The 19,651-nt window shown below is 30.8% G+C and overlaps 3 protein-coding genes and 1 long non-coding RNA gene across 4 annotated transcripts; 1 reads left to right on the top strand and 3 right to left on the bottom strand.

Moving 5' to 3' along the window:
- Positions 1-4,113: 4,113 nt before the first annotated feature.
- LOC149499316 (F-box protein At4g09920-like) lies at positions 4,114-5,335 on the bottom strand. Its single transcript, XM_089722523.1, is given in 4 exon segments — positions 4,114-4,437; positions 4,511-4,520; positions 4,606-4,984; positions 4,987-5,335. Coding segments are annotated over 4 exon segments (1,062 nt in total).
- An 837-nt stretch (positions 5,336-6,172) lies between these two features.
- On the bottom strand, positions 6,173-8,844 carry LOC149499315 (F-box/LRR-repeat protein At4g14103-like). Its single transcript, XM_089725705.1, has 4 exons — positions 8,619-8,844; positions 7,095-8,060; positions 6,738-6,893; positions 6,173-6,612 (listed from the first exon to the last, which is right to left on the bottom strand). The coding sequence occupies exons 2-4, from the start codon at positions 8,049-8,051 to the stop codon at positions 6,391-6,393; spliced, it is 1,335 nt and encodes a 444-aa protein (XP_089581831.1). The 5' UTR covers positions 8,052-8,060; positions 8,619-8,844; the 3' UTR covers positions 6,173-6,390.
- A 4,037-nt stretch (positions 8,845-12,881) lies between these two features.
- Positions 12,882-14,090, bottom strand: LOC149499314 (uncharacterized). Its single transcript, XR_016319666.1, has 3 exons — positions 13,882-14,090; positions 13,601-13,756; positions 12,882-13,514 (listed from the first exon to the last, which is right to left on the bottom strand). It is a non-coding gene; the product is annotated as an uncharacterized LOC149499314 (long non-coding RNA).
- Positions 14,091-16,181: 2,091 nt separating this feature from the next.
- On the top strand, positions 16,182-19,605 carry LOC149499313 (uncharacterized). Its single transcript, XM_089722519.1, has 5 exons — positions 16,182-16,439; positions 16,528-16,668; positions 17,700-17,791; positions 18,941-19,037; positions 19,513-19,605. The coding sequence occupies exons 1-5, from the start codon at positions 16,326-16,328 to the stop codon at positions 19,603-19,605; spliced, it is 537 nt and encodes a 178-aa protein (XP_089578645.1). The 5' UTR covers positions 16,182-16,325.
- The last annotated feature ends 46 nt before the right edge of the window (positions 19,606-19,651 follow it).

Below are 19,651 nucleotides of genomic sequence, written 5' to 3'. Positions count from 1 at the left end.
CCTTTCCCGTTCCGGCAGACACAGCAAGCTAGCGGAGCTGCGATCATGGTTTGCGATCTGGACAAGCGCTATCTGCTTTCCTTTTGAATTTCCGGCAAGTAGAGTAAGTTATTTTCAACCCTTTCAATACATTTAATGAATTTTGATCCTGAATAGGAGAAGTGATATAGAAATAGAATTTCTTAGCTACTGTTATGAAGATTAACTAAGAAATTTTGATAAATAAAAATATAAATGGAAGCTATAAATTGAATTCACATATAGAATAGTTAGATTATTGAATCTATTATGAGTTTTTGTAAGGAAATGATGATTCGTTATTGGTAAGTATGTTTGGTTATTACAATTTTTCATTGAGGTATTAGAACAAATTTGATATGGCAGTAACTACCCTAACCATTTGTTTAAGTTATTGCCTTGATATCAGATATAGAATATTATTAATTAATTTCCTGTTGAGAAAGGAGTTCATTGGCCTGTAATGTACCGGCTATATTCAGAAATCTGATTTCTTTATTTTGGCAATGGCTAGTTGATAAAATTTTATGAGTTTTGCTAAAATGAGTTCATATTATTGCTATATATATTTATTTATGATTCGTATTTAACATTGTTGTTGCTAAGGATTAAGGATGTGATTGACAAAGAAATGTGAACTATAGTTTGGGATGACAATAAATTTAATTGAATGTTATTTCTTGCAGCAATAAAGTTGGATATTGGTTAATACGCAAGTTTCTTGACGAATATATAAATGAAAGACTTAGTTTATAGAACTTGAAGGGTTGAGTAAGAACCTAATTTTTTTTTTTTTATGATAGTCCAATATTAAATGTTCCTATAAATTTTTGTAATGATTTGATGAAAATAAAGTTGCATATTAATTCTATAGTAAGGAATGAAGTTAAGTAGTGTATAATCATGAGTGTAAGTGGAAAACTCGAAGAGTTCTCATGGTGGCAGCAGCTGTGAACTAATAGTTAGCTAACTTTTCTGTAATAAATAGTAGAATTCTAGAATCGTCTAAATGGTTACCGAATTATTCAGCTCTCTAAATTGTAATATGCTTAGAGACTATTTAAGATTATAAGTTGATGTTTAATTTGATGGGAACAAAGATATGATGTCTAGCTAAAGATTTTGATAATATATTAAATTATGAGCTTAAACTTTTCTTAGGTATAGATTTGGCAAATAATGAGTTTAAGTTTTTGAAAGTGAGTTGTTGAGCAAAGAGTAACAAATAATAATCGTTAATTATTGGTATAGCTATGTAAAAGAGGATGGACATTTGATTTGATTGATTGCCCGATGGATGGGCTTGTGGATTGAATGAATACAGGGAGAGTATTGACATTATCTTAACAGGTAGATAGTCCAATTTTTAGGGGAGGTGCTGCCGAAATTTTGATAGAACTTAGACTAATTTTTATTTAACAACATAATTAATAAGTTTATTTAGATTAATTCTATAACTTAACAAATAAGAAATAGAGTGCTCTAACTATTTAATTATTTTCATTATTATTCATCTAATTATTCAATTATTTATTTACTTCCATTATTATAATTTAATTAATTGTTTGTATTCTTAATATTATTTATTTATTTATTTAATTGCACTTGAGAATGGTTGTCTAGTTGTGCATTGCATTACGATGTTTAATTGATTAATATGCTTGCATTTAATTGCAATACTTGATTAATTGTGTTGTGATACTGCTGTGCTTTGTTTGTGTGGAATTGGGATGAAGTGGGTCACCATGGGTTTGTGAGACTGTTTCTGTTATACGGATCCTGATTCTGATTTCTGTTATATTCTGATTCTGTTATATGGATCCCGATTCTGTTTCTGTTAGCCGGGTAAATGGGAGATCGGCGCCCCCGTGTGCACCTACTGTTACCGTTACTGTTAACCACGGGTTGGCTTCTTTATTGGGCGCACCTGATAATCTAGATTTGATCGCAGCCCGCAGGGTGGCCTCCTGTTGTGAGCGCCTGATGATCTAGATTTGATGGAGACGACCGGGTTGCCTCCTGTTGGTATGAAAAAGAAAAGAGAGGATAGAAAAACAATGAGAGGGCTGGTCAAGTGAGGATTAGACCGGTCGGCCAGTATGGGGGATCGGCTCCCTGGTGCACATGTGAGAGGATGAGCCATGTGGGAGGACGGCTCATCGGGGGTTCGGTGACTCCACTGACTAATTTCCACGTGATGTGATTATTGAAGGTGATATTGTTGTGAGTGCTGGTGACATGCCATTTGTGTGACTCGCTGCGTGAGCATATAACTAGTCGGATGACTAGATTGATATATATTTACACATTTGTGTGAATGTGTGTGTTGTGCAATAATAGTTACTCCTTAGAAAGCTCACATATCTTGTTTAATTTTTCAGGAAGTAAGTTTTTCTTTAAATTCGATTACGCTATGTTCTTTCGTCGCAGAGCTAGAAGAAAATTTTTCTAGACCAATAAATATTTTGCTATGTATCTAGATGTATAAAAATCTATGTATATCTATTAGTTAGTGACTCCGCAGTTGTATAATTTGTATACAATTAGTCATGTATTAACATAGACAATATAACTATGTGAGCCCATATTAAAAATGTGGTGTATTGTTAATTGGGCCCAAACTGTGGAATGTGTAGCTGATAAATTTGGGCCGAGATTTAATAAAAATCTTGAGATTTATTTTCCTATAAACATGGGCTGAATGTTTAATATTATATTGAGATAGTAAAATTTTAGTGTTTCAGGCTTACTATGGGCCTCGGGGGGCCTTAACGCTTACCCTGGGCCCTAGTGCCGGTCCGGCCCATGGAATCGGGTCGTGACAAAATCAAACCAAAAATATTAATTCAAAAATAAATTTAAACCACACCAAACCAAGCCAATATATCAATATATTAAATAGTTAAATCAAATCATGCTAAGTGGAAGTGTAATTGAAAGAAAACGACACATTGGCGTCAAATTAAAATGTCAAATAAATACGCCGCGTATCACATTTCCAGGGAACAAAAACTTACTTTTTATATATATATTTCGCAAATTTGAGTATTAGGTGACCTACACTTCTGTAGTAACTAACTGTCCTTTGTTCTCAAGTACCGCTATCTTTTTGTAAGAGAGAAATATCAACGAATTTATTATAAAAAAGAAAAAAATATTATTTATTAAAAACATATAAATTCTATTTAAAATAGTTTGATCTAGTGATTAAGATGTCCAAAATTCCATTATAGGAATTGCAAGATCAAGTGAAGCTTTTAAATATAATTGCTCGACAGAGAGCATTTTAATTAATTGTTTTGTTATTTCTTATTGTCTTAAAATAAGGATAAGCGAATATTATGTTCTAAAAAAGAAAGTTTTCTTCTGGCTTTTCATTTCAATTTTATAAGAAATAATTTTTTATTATAGAAAAAATAAAAAAAGATAATAATTTAGAAAAGAAATAAAATTGTCATATATATATAAAAGGATTAATAGATATCAATTATTATATTTGATAAATTATGTGAGGTAGGAAATCATAAACATCTTTTCATTACCAAACAAAACTCAAAGGGAAGGAGCAAATGAAAAATCATATTATTTCAAATCAGGAAAAAAGCCAGAGGATACATTACAGGCTGTCAACAATAGCCAAATAAGAAGTGAATATAAAAAAGTAAATATTCCAAACATGAAATTTGGAATACCCCCAAATGGACCGACCATTGGCAATATGATATATAATAGCCAAAGTAAATCTATTTGCAAATAAAATGAATATGGAATACAGAGAATCAATTTAATTCATAACTCTAACTAGTTGGTACGTCGGAATAATCAAAACATATGGAATAATCGAAAAAAATGCCAGTTAAGGATGATAAACACAAGTTAAACATGATAAGCTACTATGCTTTTCATGCAATGTGCTAAATAAGCAAATCCTTATATAACTCAAAAACATAAAAGAGGATGAAAAAAGAAAATATATATTCCAAACAATATGTTTTTGAAAGATTCATGAGGAATTGAGGACATTACAACCTACAGAAAACAAGCCACGCGAAAAATATGAAGGGCAAAAACAGATACTTACCAATTGCTAAGGCTTTAGACTTGACATTCTTTCTCAAGATGAAGCAAACATAGAACTTTAAATGGTGAAAAGAAGTTCACAAGTACTAGAACTTCTTCTTGCATTTTCTTTTGCATTCTTGGCCTTGTACCATAATCATAACCGTGAATTATCATTTTCTCCAATACTTCACCGCACTCCAGCAAATCCTCCACAAGATAAAGCTCTCCCGGAAGTCCCACAAATTTGAAAATTTCAATTGTTTTAAGATGCAGAAGCAAACATTCAGGCACAGTTTCTAGCGGATGCCTATAGAAGCGATAAAAATCTCTTCCACTCTCTTTAGGCACCACAAGTCCCTGAGCAGGAAAATACTTAAAAAGTCAGGCATTTTGAAGTTATAAAAGATTAAGACTTCAAAAGAGAAGATACCATCTCAAAACTTGCCTCAGGAAAGACAAGAACTTCTAATGATCATGTACTTATAATGAGCATAGTGAAGATTGGAATTAATAAAAATCATGTACTTATAATGATCATGGTGAAGATTGGAATCAATGCAAAGCCTTCTCAGTGAAGGTATAGAAAGATTCATAATCTGTATACCATCCCATTCCCTTCTTGTAATTGTTAAATCTTCAAGAACAGGACAGCTGGAAAAAAGCCTCAATGCTGAGGCATCATCAACATACACAACACCACCAAGAGACGGGATTTTGAGGCATGGTAAACAAACATAGGTAGGAACTTCTAGGACAAACCTGCCTGTAATTTTCAAAACCACTAAAGATTTACGAGTAAAAAGCTGACAAGGCAGTTCTTGAACTCTTTCATAACTAATTTCAAGAATCAATTCTTGAACATTACACATTATCAAAGAATAAACCCACGCATATATATAAGGGAAATTTGTGTGGTATAGTAATTCAGATAACATTGTTGTACAACCGACCCTTCATGATAAAAGAGCAGTCTATCCACATATTTCTTGAAGGATATGAGCTTAACTACGAAATCATTTGCATTTCCCCAAGGAAAAGGAAGTTGATCGGAGAAATCAAGATTTGAGGTTGATGTCCAAACGTATTCCCATCTTTTTGACAAAGTGCTTGTTTGAACAGCTGATTTTGTACTAAGGTATGAGAGTATATGACTCAGAATTTCATTAGGCAATTCGCTGATCCTGTCCACATTATCCCCAACACTGTGACCTCCAAAACGGTGCTGATATTTGGTCACTGGAAAGTTTATATCCATTTACTCTGAGATTGACAAAACAAAAGAAAACACCACAATTAAAGAGAACATCTAAAAATTCCCCGAAACTTGCAAAGACTGACAAACGATTTCTTTCTTTTAGCATTGAACACAAATTGAAAGTTGAAACCCACTAGAAAAAAACATTTCTTTAAAGGGTCAACATCTCCCTGAAAAAAAAGATAACAGACACATCCAACATCAGACAAAAAGAAAAACAGAAAAAAAGAAAAGAAAAAGAAACAAAAGCAAAATCAAATTTTCCACACATAATAAACAGTTACACATGCCATATGATGCGAAAGAACATTTCTTCAAGTCCCCATTGTGAAGGGTCAGCATCTCCCTTAAGAAAAAAAGGATAAACATACATCCAACATCAGAAAAAAAAAAAATGCAAAATCAAAATTTCCACACACAGAGTTTCACATGCGCATATATAATGCAAAAGAGCGAGGATCGTGAGAAGGACCTACTAGGATGTAATACTAATGATCATGTGAGCAAAGTAAATTGGTTGGGTTTGGGGTTGTGGTAATGCAAATTACCCTCCTCCTGCAGGGTAAGCCGTTGACATATTTCTAAGCCAGAGATAATAATATTTGTTCGTAAACCCAGGAAGATTTCACTGGTTACAGTAACAAAATCCTGCTCTTAAAATATTTTCATTTTTATTGGTATATACTTCTTTTTCTTATCCTGTATTGTGTCCGAGGTGGGTTTTTGGGCCGATTGGGCCTAATGTTGTAATCAATGTTTTGGGTTGGGCTTAAAGCAAGTTCCTTGGTCCAAATTGTTGCATAGCAAATCAACGACATTCAATTTTGAAGAAGATGATTAAGTCAGACAGATCACGATCATGTCAGATTCATACATCAACCTTTACACGTCATAGAAGCAAGAATTACAATTTTCCAGAAACTCAAGCATAGCAGTTCTCCAGTGTAAACAGCAAACAAAAACATAGTCAATTTACAAATATTGAGACGAACTAATTGAGATTTGAAATCAACCATCAATAAACTCAATCAAGCAGCTTGCTAAGCCTCCACGACTTAATTGTAACAGATGACTGATGTCCCTTTGCTTCTCCAAATCTTCCAAGAAGTCTCCAGAACATAAAAAGTTATCCTCTCCAAAACAGCTGCATTCTTGACAAAATATTCAAGAAATTTCACTCGTCCTACATCCCCTTTAAAATATGAGATTCTAAGGAATTTGAGGCACGATGTTAGGCAATGTGGCACAATATTAAAATGAGTTCTTGGCTTGTGTCCCTGCACAGTAAACAAAACTATTCACAAAAAAGAATGAAAGTAACTCAGAACTTCCTAAATTCTTTACAATCCAAGTATTGAAAGAAAACCACAAAGCAAGTGAATATTCACTCTTCAAAACCTACCTCAGGAATTTCCAAAGATCTGAGATTAGGTGATTTCTGAAGAAAGTATATCAACCTCGTATCAATATAATCGCACCATCCCAGTTCTACTTTCAAATGAGTCAAATTGGAAAACATCGGCAAAGGAGCTCGGAAATTTTCTAAATATCGAAGCACCTTGACACAAAAAATAAGGACAGAATATTAGTTCTCAATTGTTATTGTGTTTCAGATTAAGGCTTTGGTTGAGTTGAGTAGGTCTATGCAATGTCCTCATATGCATTGTGTATGTGTGTGCACCTGCACAGGCATATGTGAACCTACATAAATCTCTACTAGGTGAATGATTCAAAGAACGAGATTAGGAAACTTAACTACCTCAGTTGCATGCTCTGTTAGTACAAGAGACTTAACCCTCAAGATTCCATGGAGTAGTTTTGCAGCACAAAGAGCAACTTTTTGCCCCTCGGATGGCCACAAGGAAGGAACATCAATATATGCATCGACCAGGGAAAATAGGTCACAGAAAGAAAAATTTATTGTCAAACAACTCGTGCAATGAAGAGATATAAGATTTCTTGCAGAAATATTGACCGCACAACCAAGTAAATGTTTTGGACAAAAAGGGTCATAATAAATAGTCAATGTTCTAAGCGTTGGAAGTGAAACTGTGACATTCTCTACAGTCTCCCAATACCAGCAGTAAATAACCAGTTCTTGCAGGACAGGACAACCAGAAAACAGAAGATTTAAAGATTTTTCATCCTCAAATACAGCATGAGAAAGATACAAACTCTTAAGCTTAGGGAAGCAAATGGAACGAGGAATATGTAAAGCACAACGCATTTCTAATTTCAATGTTATCAATGATTCAGAGGTAAAAAGAATATGTGGTAAAGGAAATCGTTTTCCTAGACGTAGTGAAATATCAAGTTCTTGAACTTTACGTTTCACTGCATTAGATATCCAGCGACAAACATCAGATTCAATAACAGAACCCCGCAGTCTCAGGCGGAATTTCTCAATACAATCACTATTATCACAGCTAAGTACTTGATGAACAGAACGCTGCAAACTCATTTCCATCCCCTGACTCCGATTATTCTTAAAATCATCTGACATTGCATCAAAATCGTATCTTGGATTTGATTTCCATTTATATTTCCATCGCTTTGATAATAAGGATGTTCTTACAATGTCTTTCATGGGAAGGAAAGAAAGGATGTAATGAAGAACCTCTTCTGGTAATACGCTAATTATATCCATCCCATCAGTTACATGTTGTCGCATGGCAAGTTTCTGTTTATTGAGAGGCAGTGAAATAGCAACGTCCATTGTCTTTGCCTAAAAGGAAAATTCAAATGCAGTAATCATAAGATTTGAAAAAGATAAAGTACTCAACCATAGAAAAGAATTCAAATAGGAAAGTTCTTAATTTCTTTTGTCATAGAGTTACATGGAAAAAAAACATAAATTTCCATTTAAATCTGATCAAATCATATAAGTTCAATAATCAAAACTACCCTGAGCTTTTCGAATTGTTGCAATTGCACCCTAATTTTCTTTTGGAAATCTGGGAGCAAATGCAAGCTGCTGTAGAAATTGAGGGAAAATGTATACCATTTTTCAGAAAAAATAATTAATTTATAATTCCAAATTCCACTCTCTCGATCAAGCTCCTAAAATCAATCAATGAGAAGAGAATTGAAAAAAATATATAAAATAAGGTAATTCGCTATAGAATAAAAAGATTTAAAACGAACTAGAAGGCTTTCTAGACTCTGTCTCTGAGTCAGTGGGTTGAGTCGATTTGGTGTGTGGATGTTGTTAGGGTTTGCTTTTTTTTCATAACTTACACAAACCAAAAATCTCAATTCGACAAGGGGAAAAAGAAAGGAGAACCTTAAGAGTATTTGAACTTCTTTGCCGTCTATGATTTTCGGCCGATTTGCTCAACCCCTTCAGTTAATGATATCCGTTCTTCAGAAACTAGGGTTCCGTTCGGCCATGAGTGAAATTAAGTCGTTAAGGGAGAGAGAGTTAGAGCGACTACAACAAGAGCGCCGTGATGGAGAGAGACTCAAAGCGAAAAAAGAGGCATCACAGAACTATTCGAAAATGAAAGGGAAATTTGTCATCATATATAATCGTGAATCAAAAATTCAAAAAAAAATTCAAAAATTTTACTTGACACTCTCATTTCTGAGTATTCCTTTTTTCTTTTTTTATAAATTTTTAAACATTTCTTTCCTATAATCAATAATATATACACATGTCTAAAATTTTAAATATTTAATTCTTTAAGATTTTTGAATTTTGAAACTGAAATTTTTATTACATTTGAATTTTTTTGAATTTTGAAATTGAAACTTTTCCTTGAATTTTTTTCTTTTATATATATATATATATGATATATTCATATTAATCAATTCCAATTATTTTATTTTCTTTTACAGTGATTTCCTTCTTTTTTTTTTTTTTATTCTTTGAGTTTTGGTTGTGCTTTATTTATTTATTTATATTATTGTATTTTCTTCTTGTTAACTCTTTTTTTTTTTTAATCTTTTCTATAGTTTTTTTTATTATTTAATAATATTTTCTTTATTATCTGTCATATGCTACAGGTATGAGAAATATAATGTTGATGGAGATGAATGAAGGAAAAACTAAATATAAATTTATTTATGTATTTTTTAAATGTATTCTATTTTTAGCAAATGGTATAAAACTGTAAATTTTTTTTATTGCTTCATATACATATATATATGGAAATTTTGATTATTTATAATATTTAATTCATGTAATTATTAATATAATAATATATGCTTTTATTGTTATATTGTATACATTCAAGTATTTGATATGATTTGAATTTTTGAGTTTTGAGAGAGTTTCACTAAACCTGGATAACAATTAATAAATTGAGGAGAGAAATAAATATAATTTTTATTTATTAATTTATTATCATTTATTATTATTATTAATTTGCCATTTAGATCAAAGAGAAATCCCTTTACTATTGCATTTATATATATATAATATAGATATATATAATATATATATATATATATATATATATATTCAATAAATATATTTTAAAATAATAAAAGAATTTTATAAATAAATATTTAAGAAATAAAAAGGAATTGAAATACCTTATCATTTGTAGTTAAAACAATATTCTTGTAATTTAAATTTATCTAAATATTCAAAAATTATATTTAAGGAATCAAATTTTCAAAATTAATATTTATTAACAATAATTATTATATCTATTTTCAAGTTTGAATTATTAGATGACTTAAAAATTTAAAATAATTAACATATTCATATTTAAATATTTGATTTTTTTTTTTTAGTTTAGAATGAATTGTTTAATTTTTTGTATCCATTTATTTATAATAATTATATATTTATTATTATCATCTTTATGGATAGGATTTTTTTAGTATGTTTTTCAAATTTATAATTCTACAAAAATAATTTAACTAATACTTCTTGTCTAGAACTTTTGTATTTTATATATTTACCCCATTTTAGTTTATATATATATATATTATATATTTTTTTTTTATTATTATTTATTATTTACTTCTTCGTTTTTTGAAGTTGTAGGATTTTTTTTTAGAAATATTTATTTTCGTATGTACAATAAAAAAAGTAACATCTAATATAATTTATAATTTACAATAATTAAGTAAAAAAGAAATCCGCGTGCTTGATCTAATTTTAATCTAAAAGGGAAAAATGTTTTTTTTAAAAAAAAAGGGGGTGGAGGTTGGGAGTGTAATCCTACCCGTTGAAATTAATATGAGTCTAGCATGAAGTTGTTCCCTCAGTTGTATAACTATAACTATAACTCTCTCTCTCTCTCTCTCTCTCTATATATATATATATATATATATAATAATAAAAGCCAATTTGGTTATGAACTTGCTTAGCAGGATAAAAAATGTCAGATTCAATCTTTTAGATTAATGTAGTCCTTAATTTTATATAAAATGATTAAAAATTTTGGTTTCACTTTTTAAGTCAATTTAATTCCTGAACTTATTTAAAATGATTTTTAAAAAATCATATTTGATATTTTGAGTCAATTAAATATCTAGTTATTTATTATGCTTACAATGTAAAGATCATTATATAGACATTTATTAAAACTATAATTGGGATCGATCTAACTAATTTATTAGAAAATTAATTAATTATAAAATATAGGAAAATGATATACGATATGTACTGTATCTCTCTTTACTTTAATTGATGGTTTTGAGTTTATAAATATATATTAATTTGAACATTTTAAAATTAACCTCTATTACTAGGTTATCACTTATGAAATCTATGCATTTTTCATATTGAATAAATTAAAATTATAATGCATGTTTATAAATTTATTATATTACAAGACATGATGTTTTTATGGATTTTAAATTTATATTATAAGTGTTAGAAAATTTTGATATGAGTATTCTTAATATATGAAAAAAAATCAATCGTGTTAAATTAAATCAATTATTAATTTATAAAAATCAAAACAAGTTTAAAAGTTAAATTTATTTAAAAAATAAAATGAATCTTTTTAATAATTTTATATAAATTTAATAGCTAAATTGACTCAAAAAGTCAAATTTAATCCTTTTAATCCTGTTAAATAAATTCATCGATCAAATTAAACTTTATTCTATTTTTTTCTCTTTTGACCCGTATTTGATTTCTCTCTCTCTCTTTTTTTTTTTTGACCGTCATGATCTATGCGGACATGTTTGTTGAAAGTGCAAAAAAGCATCAACTTGTTTGTTGGAAGTGCAAAAAGGTATGAACCTGTTCTCTACCAAAAAAAAAAAAAAAAAAAAAAAAGAAACTTGTTCTCTCCAAGTTGTATAACTATATAATATTTCTTTTCGTATTTTGACATATATTTAATTCCTCTTTCTTCGTACTGTGATAATTTATATTGATTTATTTGCTGAAAATGCAAAAATTGGACGGGAAAGGATATTAGGCTAAAATACAAGATATAGTAGTGTATTTAAAGTAAATATAAAAATAGAGTATTTAATTTCGACAAAATATAAAAGTACGACTATATAGTTTGCTCTTTAAAAATTACTATTCATTTCATATAAAAATAATATTATTTTATTTGCCCCTAAACTTATTATTTTGAGATATATAATTTGCACAAAAATTAACTTTTCAATCATTTATCACCTCAACTTTGTATGAATGAATGAATAAAAACAAAAAAATCCAACTTCTTAGGGGGAAAAAAGGTAAAACAAGAATTTACATCGAAATTAAGATTTTAAAAGAGAAAGAGAGAAAGTTTACAAATACACATCTAATTACTATCTCTATTACGTAAATTTGTCACATTTAAAAATATAGTTTGTGGTTTCAACTAGTAATAAATTTTTTTTTTCATATTTACCCTTGTATTTGACCAATAATTATTTGATGTTTAGATATATTAAATTAAGGATAACACAGTTAATTTACTCAATAATTTATTGTAACTTAAACAAATTTAATGGTTTTTTTTTAAAAAATATAAAATTTTAAATGTGACAAGTATTAATGTATTATAGAACAGAGAGAGTAATTGCTAAAAAGATGTTGAAGGTCGATAATCCTCTTACAATACGAATGTCGTATATATACTTTTGTTCTATAATAATTGTTACATTTAGAATTTCACGTTTCTTAAGAAAATCATTAAATTTGTCTAAATTACAATAAATTATTGAGTAAATTTACTACATTACACTTAATTTAATACTAATTATCTAAGAAAATCATTAAATTAAAGTAATAATTATTAGACATATACAAAAAATCAACATAGAAAAAAAAACATTTATTATTTTTGAAAACCACAAACATATCAAGTATTTTAGAACAAGTTATTTTTTTAAATACGATAAATATTATGGAACATAAATAATATTACAAACCGGTTCAACGACAATTATTAAATATGATAAGGAGGCGTCAGATACCTCTAAAATAAGCCGTAAAAAATAAAGCCATGCATACACGCTGTTAAAAATACATTCATTATCAAACATCAAAGCAAATTGTTCAACAACAATAAAAATACAATTTATTCTTTTCATAAACAATTAAATTAAAAAAAAATTAAATAATTATTTACTACCTCAATTATAGTCCAATAAAATACTCAAGAATTTTATTTTTGTGATTTAATCATATAGCTATTTAAAACAGAGCATGTGCATTCCTCAAAATTGAATCTCTATTTCTATCAGTGAAGAGCAGTCCATTTCTTGCTGCATCGAAACCTTCACTAATTTCCCCAAAAATTTCTCAGAGAAATAAACGCATCAGTATGTAAAAATACATGATAGAATCATCAGATCCATAACAAGAGGTGCAGTCAACTACTCAATCGAGTGAGCTGCCAAGAATGTTCAATTATGAACTTCACAACCAGCACAAGATTTCAAGATTTTGAAGTAGATAAACCAGAATAGAATTTCATAAAACCAGCTTCACAATACTTCAATTTCACAACTTGCTGAGACCCTAGAGAAATTCTGCAATTGATTTTTGATCTCTTCTATTTTCTTCGGGTCTTCTGATACATCTGTACACAAACGATTCTTGTACGCTCTAGAACAGTTGCATTCTCAAGCAGGTACCTCATCAAATGTATTTCTGCGGCATTCCCACTAAAGTTTGATATGAAAAAGTTTTAAGCCTGTGCTTAAAACAATGAGGTACATTACTCGATATCCCTCCTTCCCCAATGAAGCAGATGTTTGGGTCAAACTCCTATACAACAAATATATGTTCGTATCACTGATAATATACATAACAATATGTAAAAAACAATTAGAACTTTGGCATCGGGTTCCCACCTAAAAAAAGTTCAGTGATTCTAGATTGGGTGATTTTTGCAGAAGATCCATCAGGGCTTTGATACAAGAATCAGAACACCAGAGTTGAACTTCTAAACGGGTTAAATTATCAAATGTTGGCAAATGATCCTCAATATTTGCCACATATAAGAGACACTAAAGGAAAAAAAAAAAAAAAATATCAGTGCAATCAAGGAACCACAAAGGTTCTGCGTGCGGAATTTGCTGTAAGAAAGATATAGGATAAAAAGATGTTTATAGTAAAATGGAAGCTAATGTACCTCAAGGGTATAATCCGAAAGTGTAAGGGATTTTACACTCTGAAGTCCACCAAGCAATTTTAGAGCACGTAAAGCAGCTTGAGGTTGTGTAGAGCTCCGAAAAGTTGAACATCAACATATGCATAGACCAAAGATGATAGATTACAAAGAGAGAGTTCAAAAATTAAGTAATTTGTGCAGTTAAGAGATGTGAGATTAACTGCACTAATTTCAACCAACAATCAAGAAAATCATCAGGGTATGAACAGTCGTAATCAATAATCAATGTCCTCAGAGAAGGAATAGCAATGCTGATCCTTCTAATATTCTTCCAACCACAATTGTATAAAATCAACTTTTCTAAGACAGGGCAACCCAAAACAAAAACAGTTGGGTGGACCATTCGCCCTCAAATGTTATGTATTTAAGATGTAGGGTCTTAAGGCATGAGAAGCAAATTGAACCAGGAACCCTCAAAACACAATACATTGTCAATTTCAGTTTACACAACGACTTGGATGCAAAAAGGCAATCAGGCAGTATAAAGATGACTTCATGTAACGAAAGATTAAGCTTTTCAATTTTGTTCTTCAATGCAGCACATACCCACATAGTAACACGAAACATCCAAGACTTAACACTAAATCCACTGAGAGGCATCCTTGGCTCCAAACGCAATTTTCTTATACAATAAGGCTCGCGAAAGAGAAGTGCACTGTCCACCAATTTCAAGAAGCTGTAGCGCACCTCCACGGTCTGCTTACTTGTGCAGTTACACCCCAGCTTATTCTTAAAATCAAGGTCAGAAACGGTAATCCAGAGATGTTTCCATCTTTTTGATAATGTTGAAGTTCTTATGACATCTTTGGTTGGAAGGAAAGAAAGGATACAACCAAGAATGTCATCAGGTAAATTGCTGATTATATCTTTTCCACGACCAGCGTCTTGTCCTATGAAAAGCTTCTGCCTTTTGGATCTTGGCTGTGAAAAAGAATCATCCATAATTCCTTAATCTTTACCACTCCCTAAAATAAGGCATTGAAACGCATAATCATGAGATTTGTGAACAAAAACCATGTATAGAACGCAAAATTAAGATTTTCATGTGATTACAAAGATCAGATTTTATTTCACAAACGCACAACCTGTTTGAGTAAAAAAGTTATGCATATAATATTAAGAAGGATTGACAGTGTCATAGTTAAATATGAAACAAAATTTCCTTTGTTTGTTCATAATAAGTCAAATTAAATATAAGAGTAAAGCTTGTTTGGATATAGTGACAAAATCAATTCTCAGCAGTATTGACATGGTTTGAAAGTAGTGAAATGAGAGTAGAATCTCCCTAATAAAATAAGATTAAACATCAGATAATACAAAAATTCCCGGTATTTTATAAAATTCAGACCAAACTGAAATATACCCATTTTCCTCAAAATTTGCAGGCAAACTCTCTGTAATATTGTTCACAGCCAAAGATTGATAAACTTGCTTATTCCCTCTATTAAAACAATCATGGGTAACTATCCCTAATATTGCTTAATCTATTTGGCATCCTTTCTAGTTTCTACAATTGCTAGGCTTTTGTCAATTTCTTTTATTTATTAATTGCAAAATATAGTCAAAGCAACCCCAACCATATCCCCTCAAAATCAAAATGCAAAAAATCAATAAAACTAGAGAATTCAAATTAACGAAATGGGTTTTCTGTCAAAAAAAAAAAAGAAAAAAGAAATAGGTTAAAAATATAGGTACCTGATGGTGAGAAGCGTTTGCTATCTGATAAATCAATGAGAAAAGAAAGAAAGAAAGAAAAATTTGGGATTTCGTCAATAGAAAAAGAAAATGGGGTTCTTAGAAAATGGAGGGAAATTTTAATCATATGAGCGTATTTGCTTCTCCGAGTAGCTTCTTGATGTTAGCCTTGGTCTGGTTTGGGAAAGTTCTAATCCTCAACGACGATTAAGTTAAACGAAGCAAGAAAGGTTAGCCACGGCGTTTGACGAACTTATGTCGTTCGCTTGGAAACGAATCCTTAAACGACAATTTTACATGCTATCCTATTGCTGCAGGAAGACAACGTTGTATTGTATGTGCCTTTCTGTTTGAGAAATTTGAATTGTAACTGTTAACGGATCTCCTCGACCCACCCGTTGAGCTGGGGTAACCTTTTTTGAGCCCGATCTGGTTTGGACCGGCCTGCAATCAACAGTCAACCGGCTCGACCGGCACCGTTGTGTCTCGACCAACGATGATGAAACGGTGCGTTTAATTACTGTAGGTGTAATTGTCTGATTGAGAGAGACATAGACCAGCGGAGTGCGTGTACTCTCTTTTGCTTTATTTCTGCAAATATCCAAAGCATTTTTATCTGTGATAAAAATAAGATCAGAATTGAATTCTCATATAGTCATCATCAATCTAAATTGAACAGTCAAATCCAAATCAAACATACAATTGAATTAATGGCCGATCGAGACAGAGGAGACTGGGAATTCTATCTCCGAACTCTGTCCAGTAGCGCCAGGGATTCCAATTTGGCCAGTGACCCTGCCTCTGATCCTTCTCTTCTCCAATCTGTAAGCTTATCTCTCTTTACTCATTTATATTACTTGTTGGCTTTGAGATTAGTTTAATCATTTGTTTGTTTAATTGTTTTTGAAATAGATTAAAAGATTATACGAGTTGTGTAAGCAAGAGAATTCTGAGGATTTGGTGGCTAGGGTTTATCCTCAAATTAATAGGCTATTTCAACGCTCTGTTAATTCGCTTGCTCAATCTAAGTCCTCTTATGGACTTCTCTTACTGGTTAGTGTTTTTTTTTGAGTTCTGAATTTTGATTTTGAAATGGTGTTGATGAAGTTATGGAACAGACAAGTAATTTATTTAAGTTGCATTTTAGATATAATAGTTTTGAGCTTTAAATGAGTCTGTGACTACTCTGGACTTTTGTATTGTAAATTCTTGGGCAGGCATTCATGCGTTGAGACACATGTGTTTGATCATATACAACAACAATTAAGCCTTAGTCCCAAACTAGTTGGGGCCTGCTATGTGTTTGATTATATGAATCGATAGATTCTCATTTTAGAAATTCTATAGTGGTTAGAAATATATATATCAATCTCGAGTCGACATTGTTTATTGGGATTTCTTTGGCTCTAGCATGGTATACAAGTGGAGGTAAATGGAAGCAACTAACTTATCTTATTCCGCAAGAGATTTTTCTTCTTTTTAATTTATTTTTCGAACTAATTTATAGATAGGGATTTCGGTGGATTAACTTTCCTTTCATTAATTTGTAAGAAAGGGTTTTTTATTTTCCTATGGAGAACAATCTGCTAGGTGATGGAGGACAAGTCTAGTAGTTGCTGTTATTCCTAATTCCACTATCAAGAGCCTAATATAATCACTTTTATGATCTGTTAGGATTTGTTATTCCAAATAGGAAAAGTTCTAAACAAGACTTCATAGAGAAGCAAAGAAATTCCTAAGTAAGTTCAAAACTCCACTGAGTATGAGTTTTATATAACAGTCTCGAGCAGAAAAATTAGAATGATAATAAGAATTGAAAGAAATAATACCTAAGTACTTGTTATTTGGATGTATCTGTTCTGTTGTTACACACTGATTGGGTGCAATTCTCTGCAACATCTTTTCTTTTTCCTGTTTTTGTTAATGACAACCTGGCCTTTTCTTGTCAAAGTTCAATCTTGCACGGTAACACAAAAAGAGAGGAGAGATTACGTTAATCTCTATTATCATATTTTATATCAATTACCAACGTGGGTACCTCTAACTGTTTGGTCATATGGCTTTTATTTCTTGTTGTTAATCAGGCCATTCTTCAATTTTTTCTTGATTTTGGTGAGGTGGTTCTTCATGATGCTGATCCCAGTCTAAAGACGTTTTTTCGTTCATGTTTGAGCCGGTAATGATGCAGATATTTTTACGGTTATTGTTTAAATGTGTAGAGTTAAAGTCATGTTTTGTTTGATAGATATTTGAAATCTTCTCTGTGGCTCTTTTACTAAGAATCAAGTGTAGGCTTTTAATTTTCGTTTGGATCAATAATTTATATCCATTTACTTGTTCGGTTGCCTTTAGAAAACGAGGGACCTACAGCTGGAATTGAATGATAGTGATAAAAAATTGTTCTTCTGCTGGATGACTAAATATCTAGACCACGAGAATTCCTTTAAAGTGTTTTGAACAATGATTAGCATGTAACGTTTTTGCTGTTACATTGTGTGCCTCCACTACCATCCCAGATGGTGTGGTGGTTTTGCAATCACCTTTGAAATAGATATCACTGATATGGTGTATATTGGTTATATGTAATAACAATGGCAGTACAACAAAAACTTTTTCCACCCCACTTTCTTCCTGGTTATCTCTGCAGCTTCTTTATCTCACACTCCAGCTAACTTCTTTGTTCCAAGAAACATTTCCTCACCTTTATTTCAAGCCTCCAGAGCTTGTTTGAAAACAAAATTTAATTTTTGAGTAGTTCATGAAGTCTTGCTTGTGAAGCTACTTTTTGTTAATTTCTTCAGCTATTATTTGTTAGTAGAATTGTTATTTGTTGGATTGATGAAATTATTATGTATTTTTTCCTGAATGTGCAAATTTTGGTGTGGATTTTTGGATTTTTAGATACAAGTTATGCAAATTTCTCTATTAGTTGCTATATTTGTTTAAGGTTGGTTATGATTAGTTTCGGGTATTGGGAGTTATGACAAATGCATTTGGTTTTATTATTTGTTAACCTATTGGTTCAAGTTCTTCTTGTTCTTTATTTACTTATTAATTTTGATGCAAATTGTTTACTTATTTATTTTAATCAAACCCATGGTAGCATTGGCTGTGACTGTTGTTGTTGGCCATAACTACAACTACATGCCTTTCTGTAATTTGTTAAAGTTATTTTGAAAAACATTATTTTAATTCCATGCAATTGAAATAATCTTTGATGATAGGTATTTGTAATAAATATCTCTCTTTATTTTAAGTGCTTTTAATTTATATATAATAATTTGATTATCAGCATACATGCATCTCATTCTAATGTTGATTGCAGTGAATTTGCAGATCCAGTTGTTGCAGAAGCAACTCTTGATTTTCTGAATGCAAACAAGAAAAAGCTCTTAACTTCCTTCTCCACTTTACTGCCTCAGGTATGAAATGTGATCTACAAAATCTTTTGTCAACAAATAAATTGTAGTATCAGATTTAGTATGTTAGTTTTGGGAAAGAAGTTTCAAAATCATTTTGACTGCATTTTGTTTTATTTCTGTCAGCTCTTTTTTCCTGCATCAAATTGTGATAGGTTATCTTTTAATACTTAGATTTTTTGAAAATAATTGGTCATATTTCACGTGTTATTGTCCCATTAAAGCCATGTGATTCCCAATTTCCATGTACATCTTTAGGGCAGAGAAGGAGTTGCTTGTTGTTGTTGTTATTCTATTGATGAGTTTTATTATGTTCTAAATAAATACAAATACTAAATATTTAACTACGGGAGAAAGCTGACTTGAGACAGCCAATACCTTCAGAAAATAAATAAATAAATAAATGGGTGGAAAGCTCTATGAAGATTAAAGTGCCATCTAATATATCTTTATATAACTTTGACAATGTGTTCTGCAGTTTTTTCCTTTGTTGCTGAAGTTGATTGCATGGATGGAGAAAAGTAAGTTTTCTACTCACTCTACAATTTTATTTAGTATTGGAAAAATGTAGTTAGGAAAAAAAAAAAAAGTCTATAAATTCATTTTCATAACCATAA

The sequence above is a fragment of the Jatropha curcas genome, chromosome 1 (genome assembly GCF_041381405.1).
Source record: "Jatropha curcas cultivar XTBG-Jc1 chromosome 1, XTBG_Jcur_1.0, whole genome shotgun sequence".
NCBI classification, from domain to species: Eukaryota; Viridiplantae; Streptophyta; class Magnoliopsida; order Malpighiales; family Euphorbiaceae; genus Jatropha; species Jatropha curcas.
Note: the sequence above shows the minus strand (reverse complement) of the source record. Positions and strands in the feature narration are given on the sequence as shown.

Coding starts and splice junctions, on each gene's coding strand:
- LOC149499313 (XM_089722519.1), top strand. CDS start 16,326: ATGGCCGATCGAGACAGAGGAGACTGGGAATTCTATCTCCGAACTCTG. Junction 16,669..17,699: donor CTTATGGACTTCTCTTACTG/GTTAGTGTTTTT, acceptor GTTGTTAATCAG/GCCATTCTTCAATTTTTTCT. Junction 19,038..19,512: donor TCTCCACTTTACTGCCTCAG/GTATGAAATGTG, acceptor TGTGTTCTGCAG/TTTTTTCCTTTGTTGCTGAA.
- LOC149499315 (XM_089725705.1), bottom strand. CDS start 8,051: ATGGACGTTGCTATTTCACTGCCTCTCAATAAACAGAAACTTGCCATG. Junction 6,894..7,094: donor TAACAGAGCATGCAACTGAG/GTAGTTAAGTTT, acceptor TTTTGTGTCAAG/GTGCTTCGATATTTAGAAAA. Junction 6,613..6,737: donor GATCTTTGGAAATTCCTGAG/GTAGGTTTTGAA, acceptor TTTACTGTGCAG/GGACACAAGCCAAGAACTCA.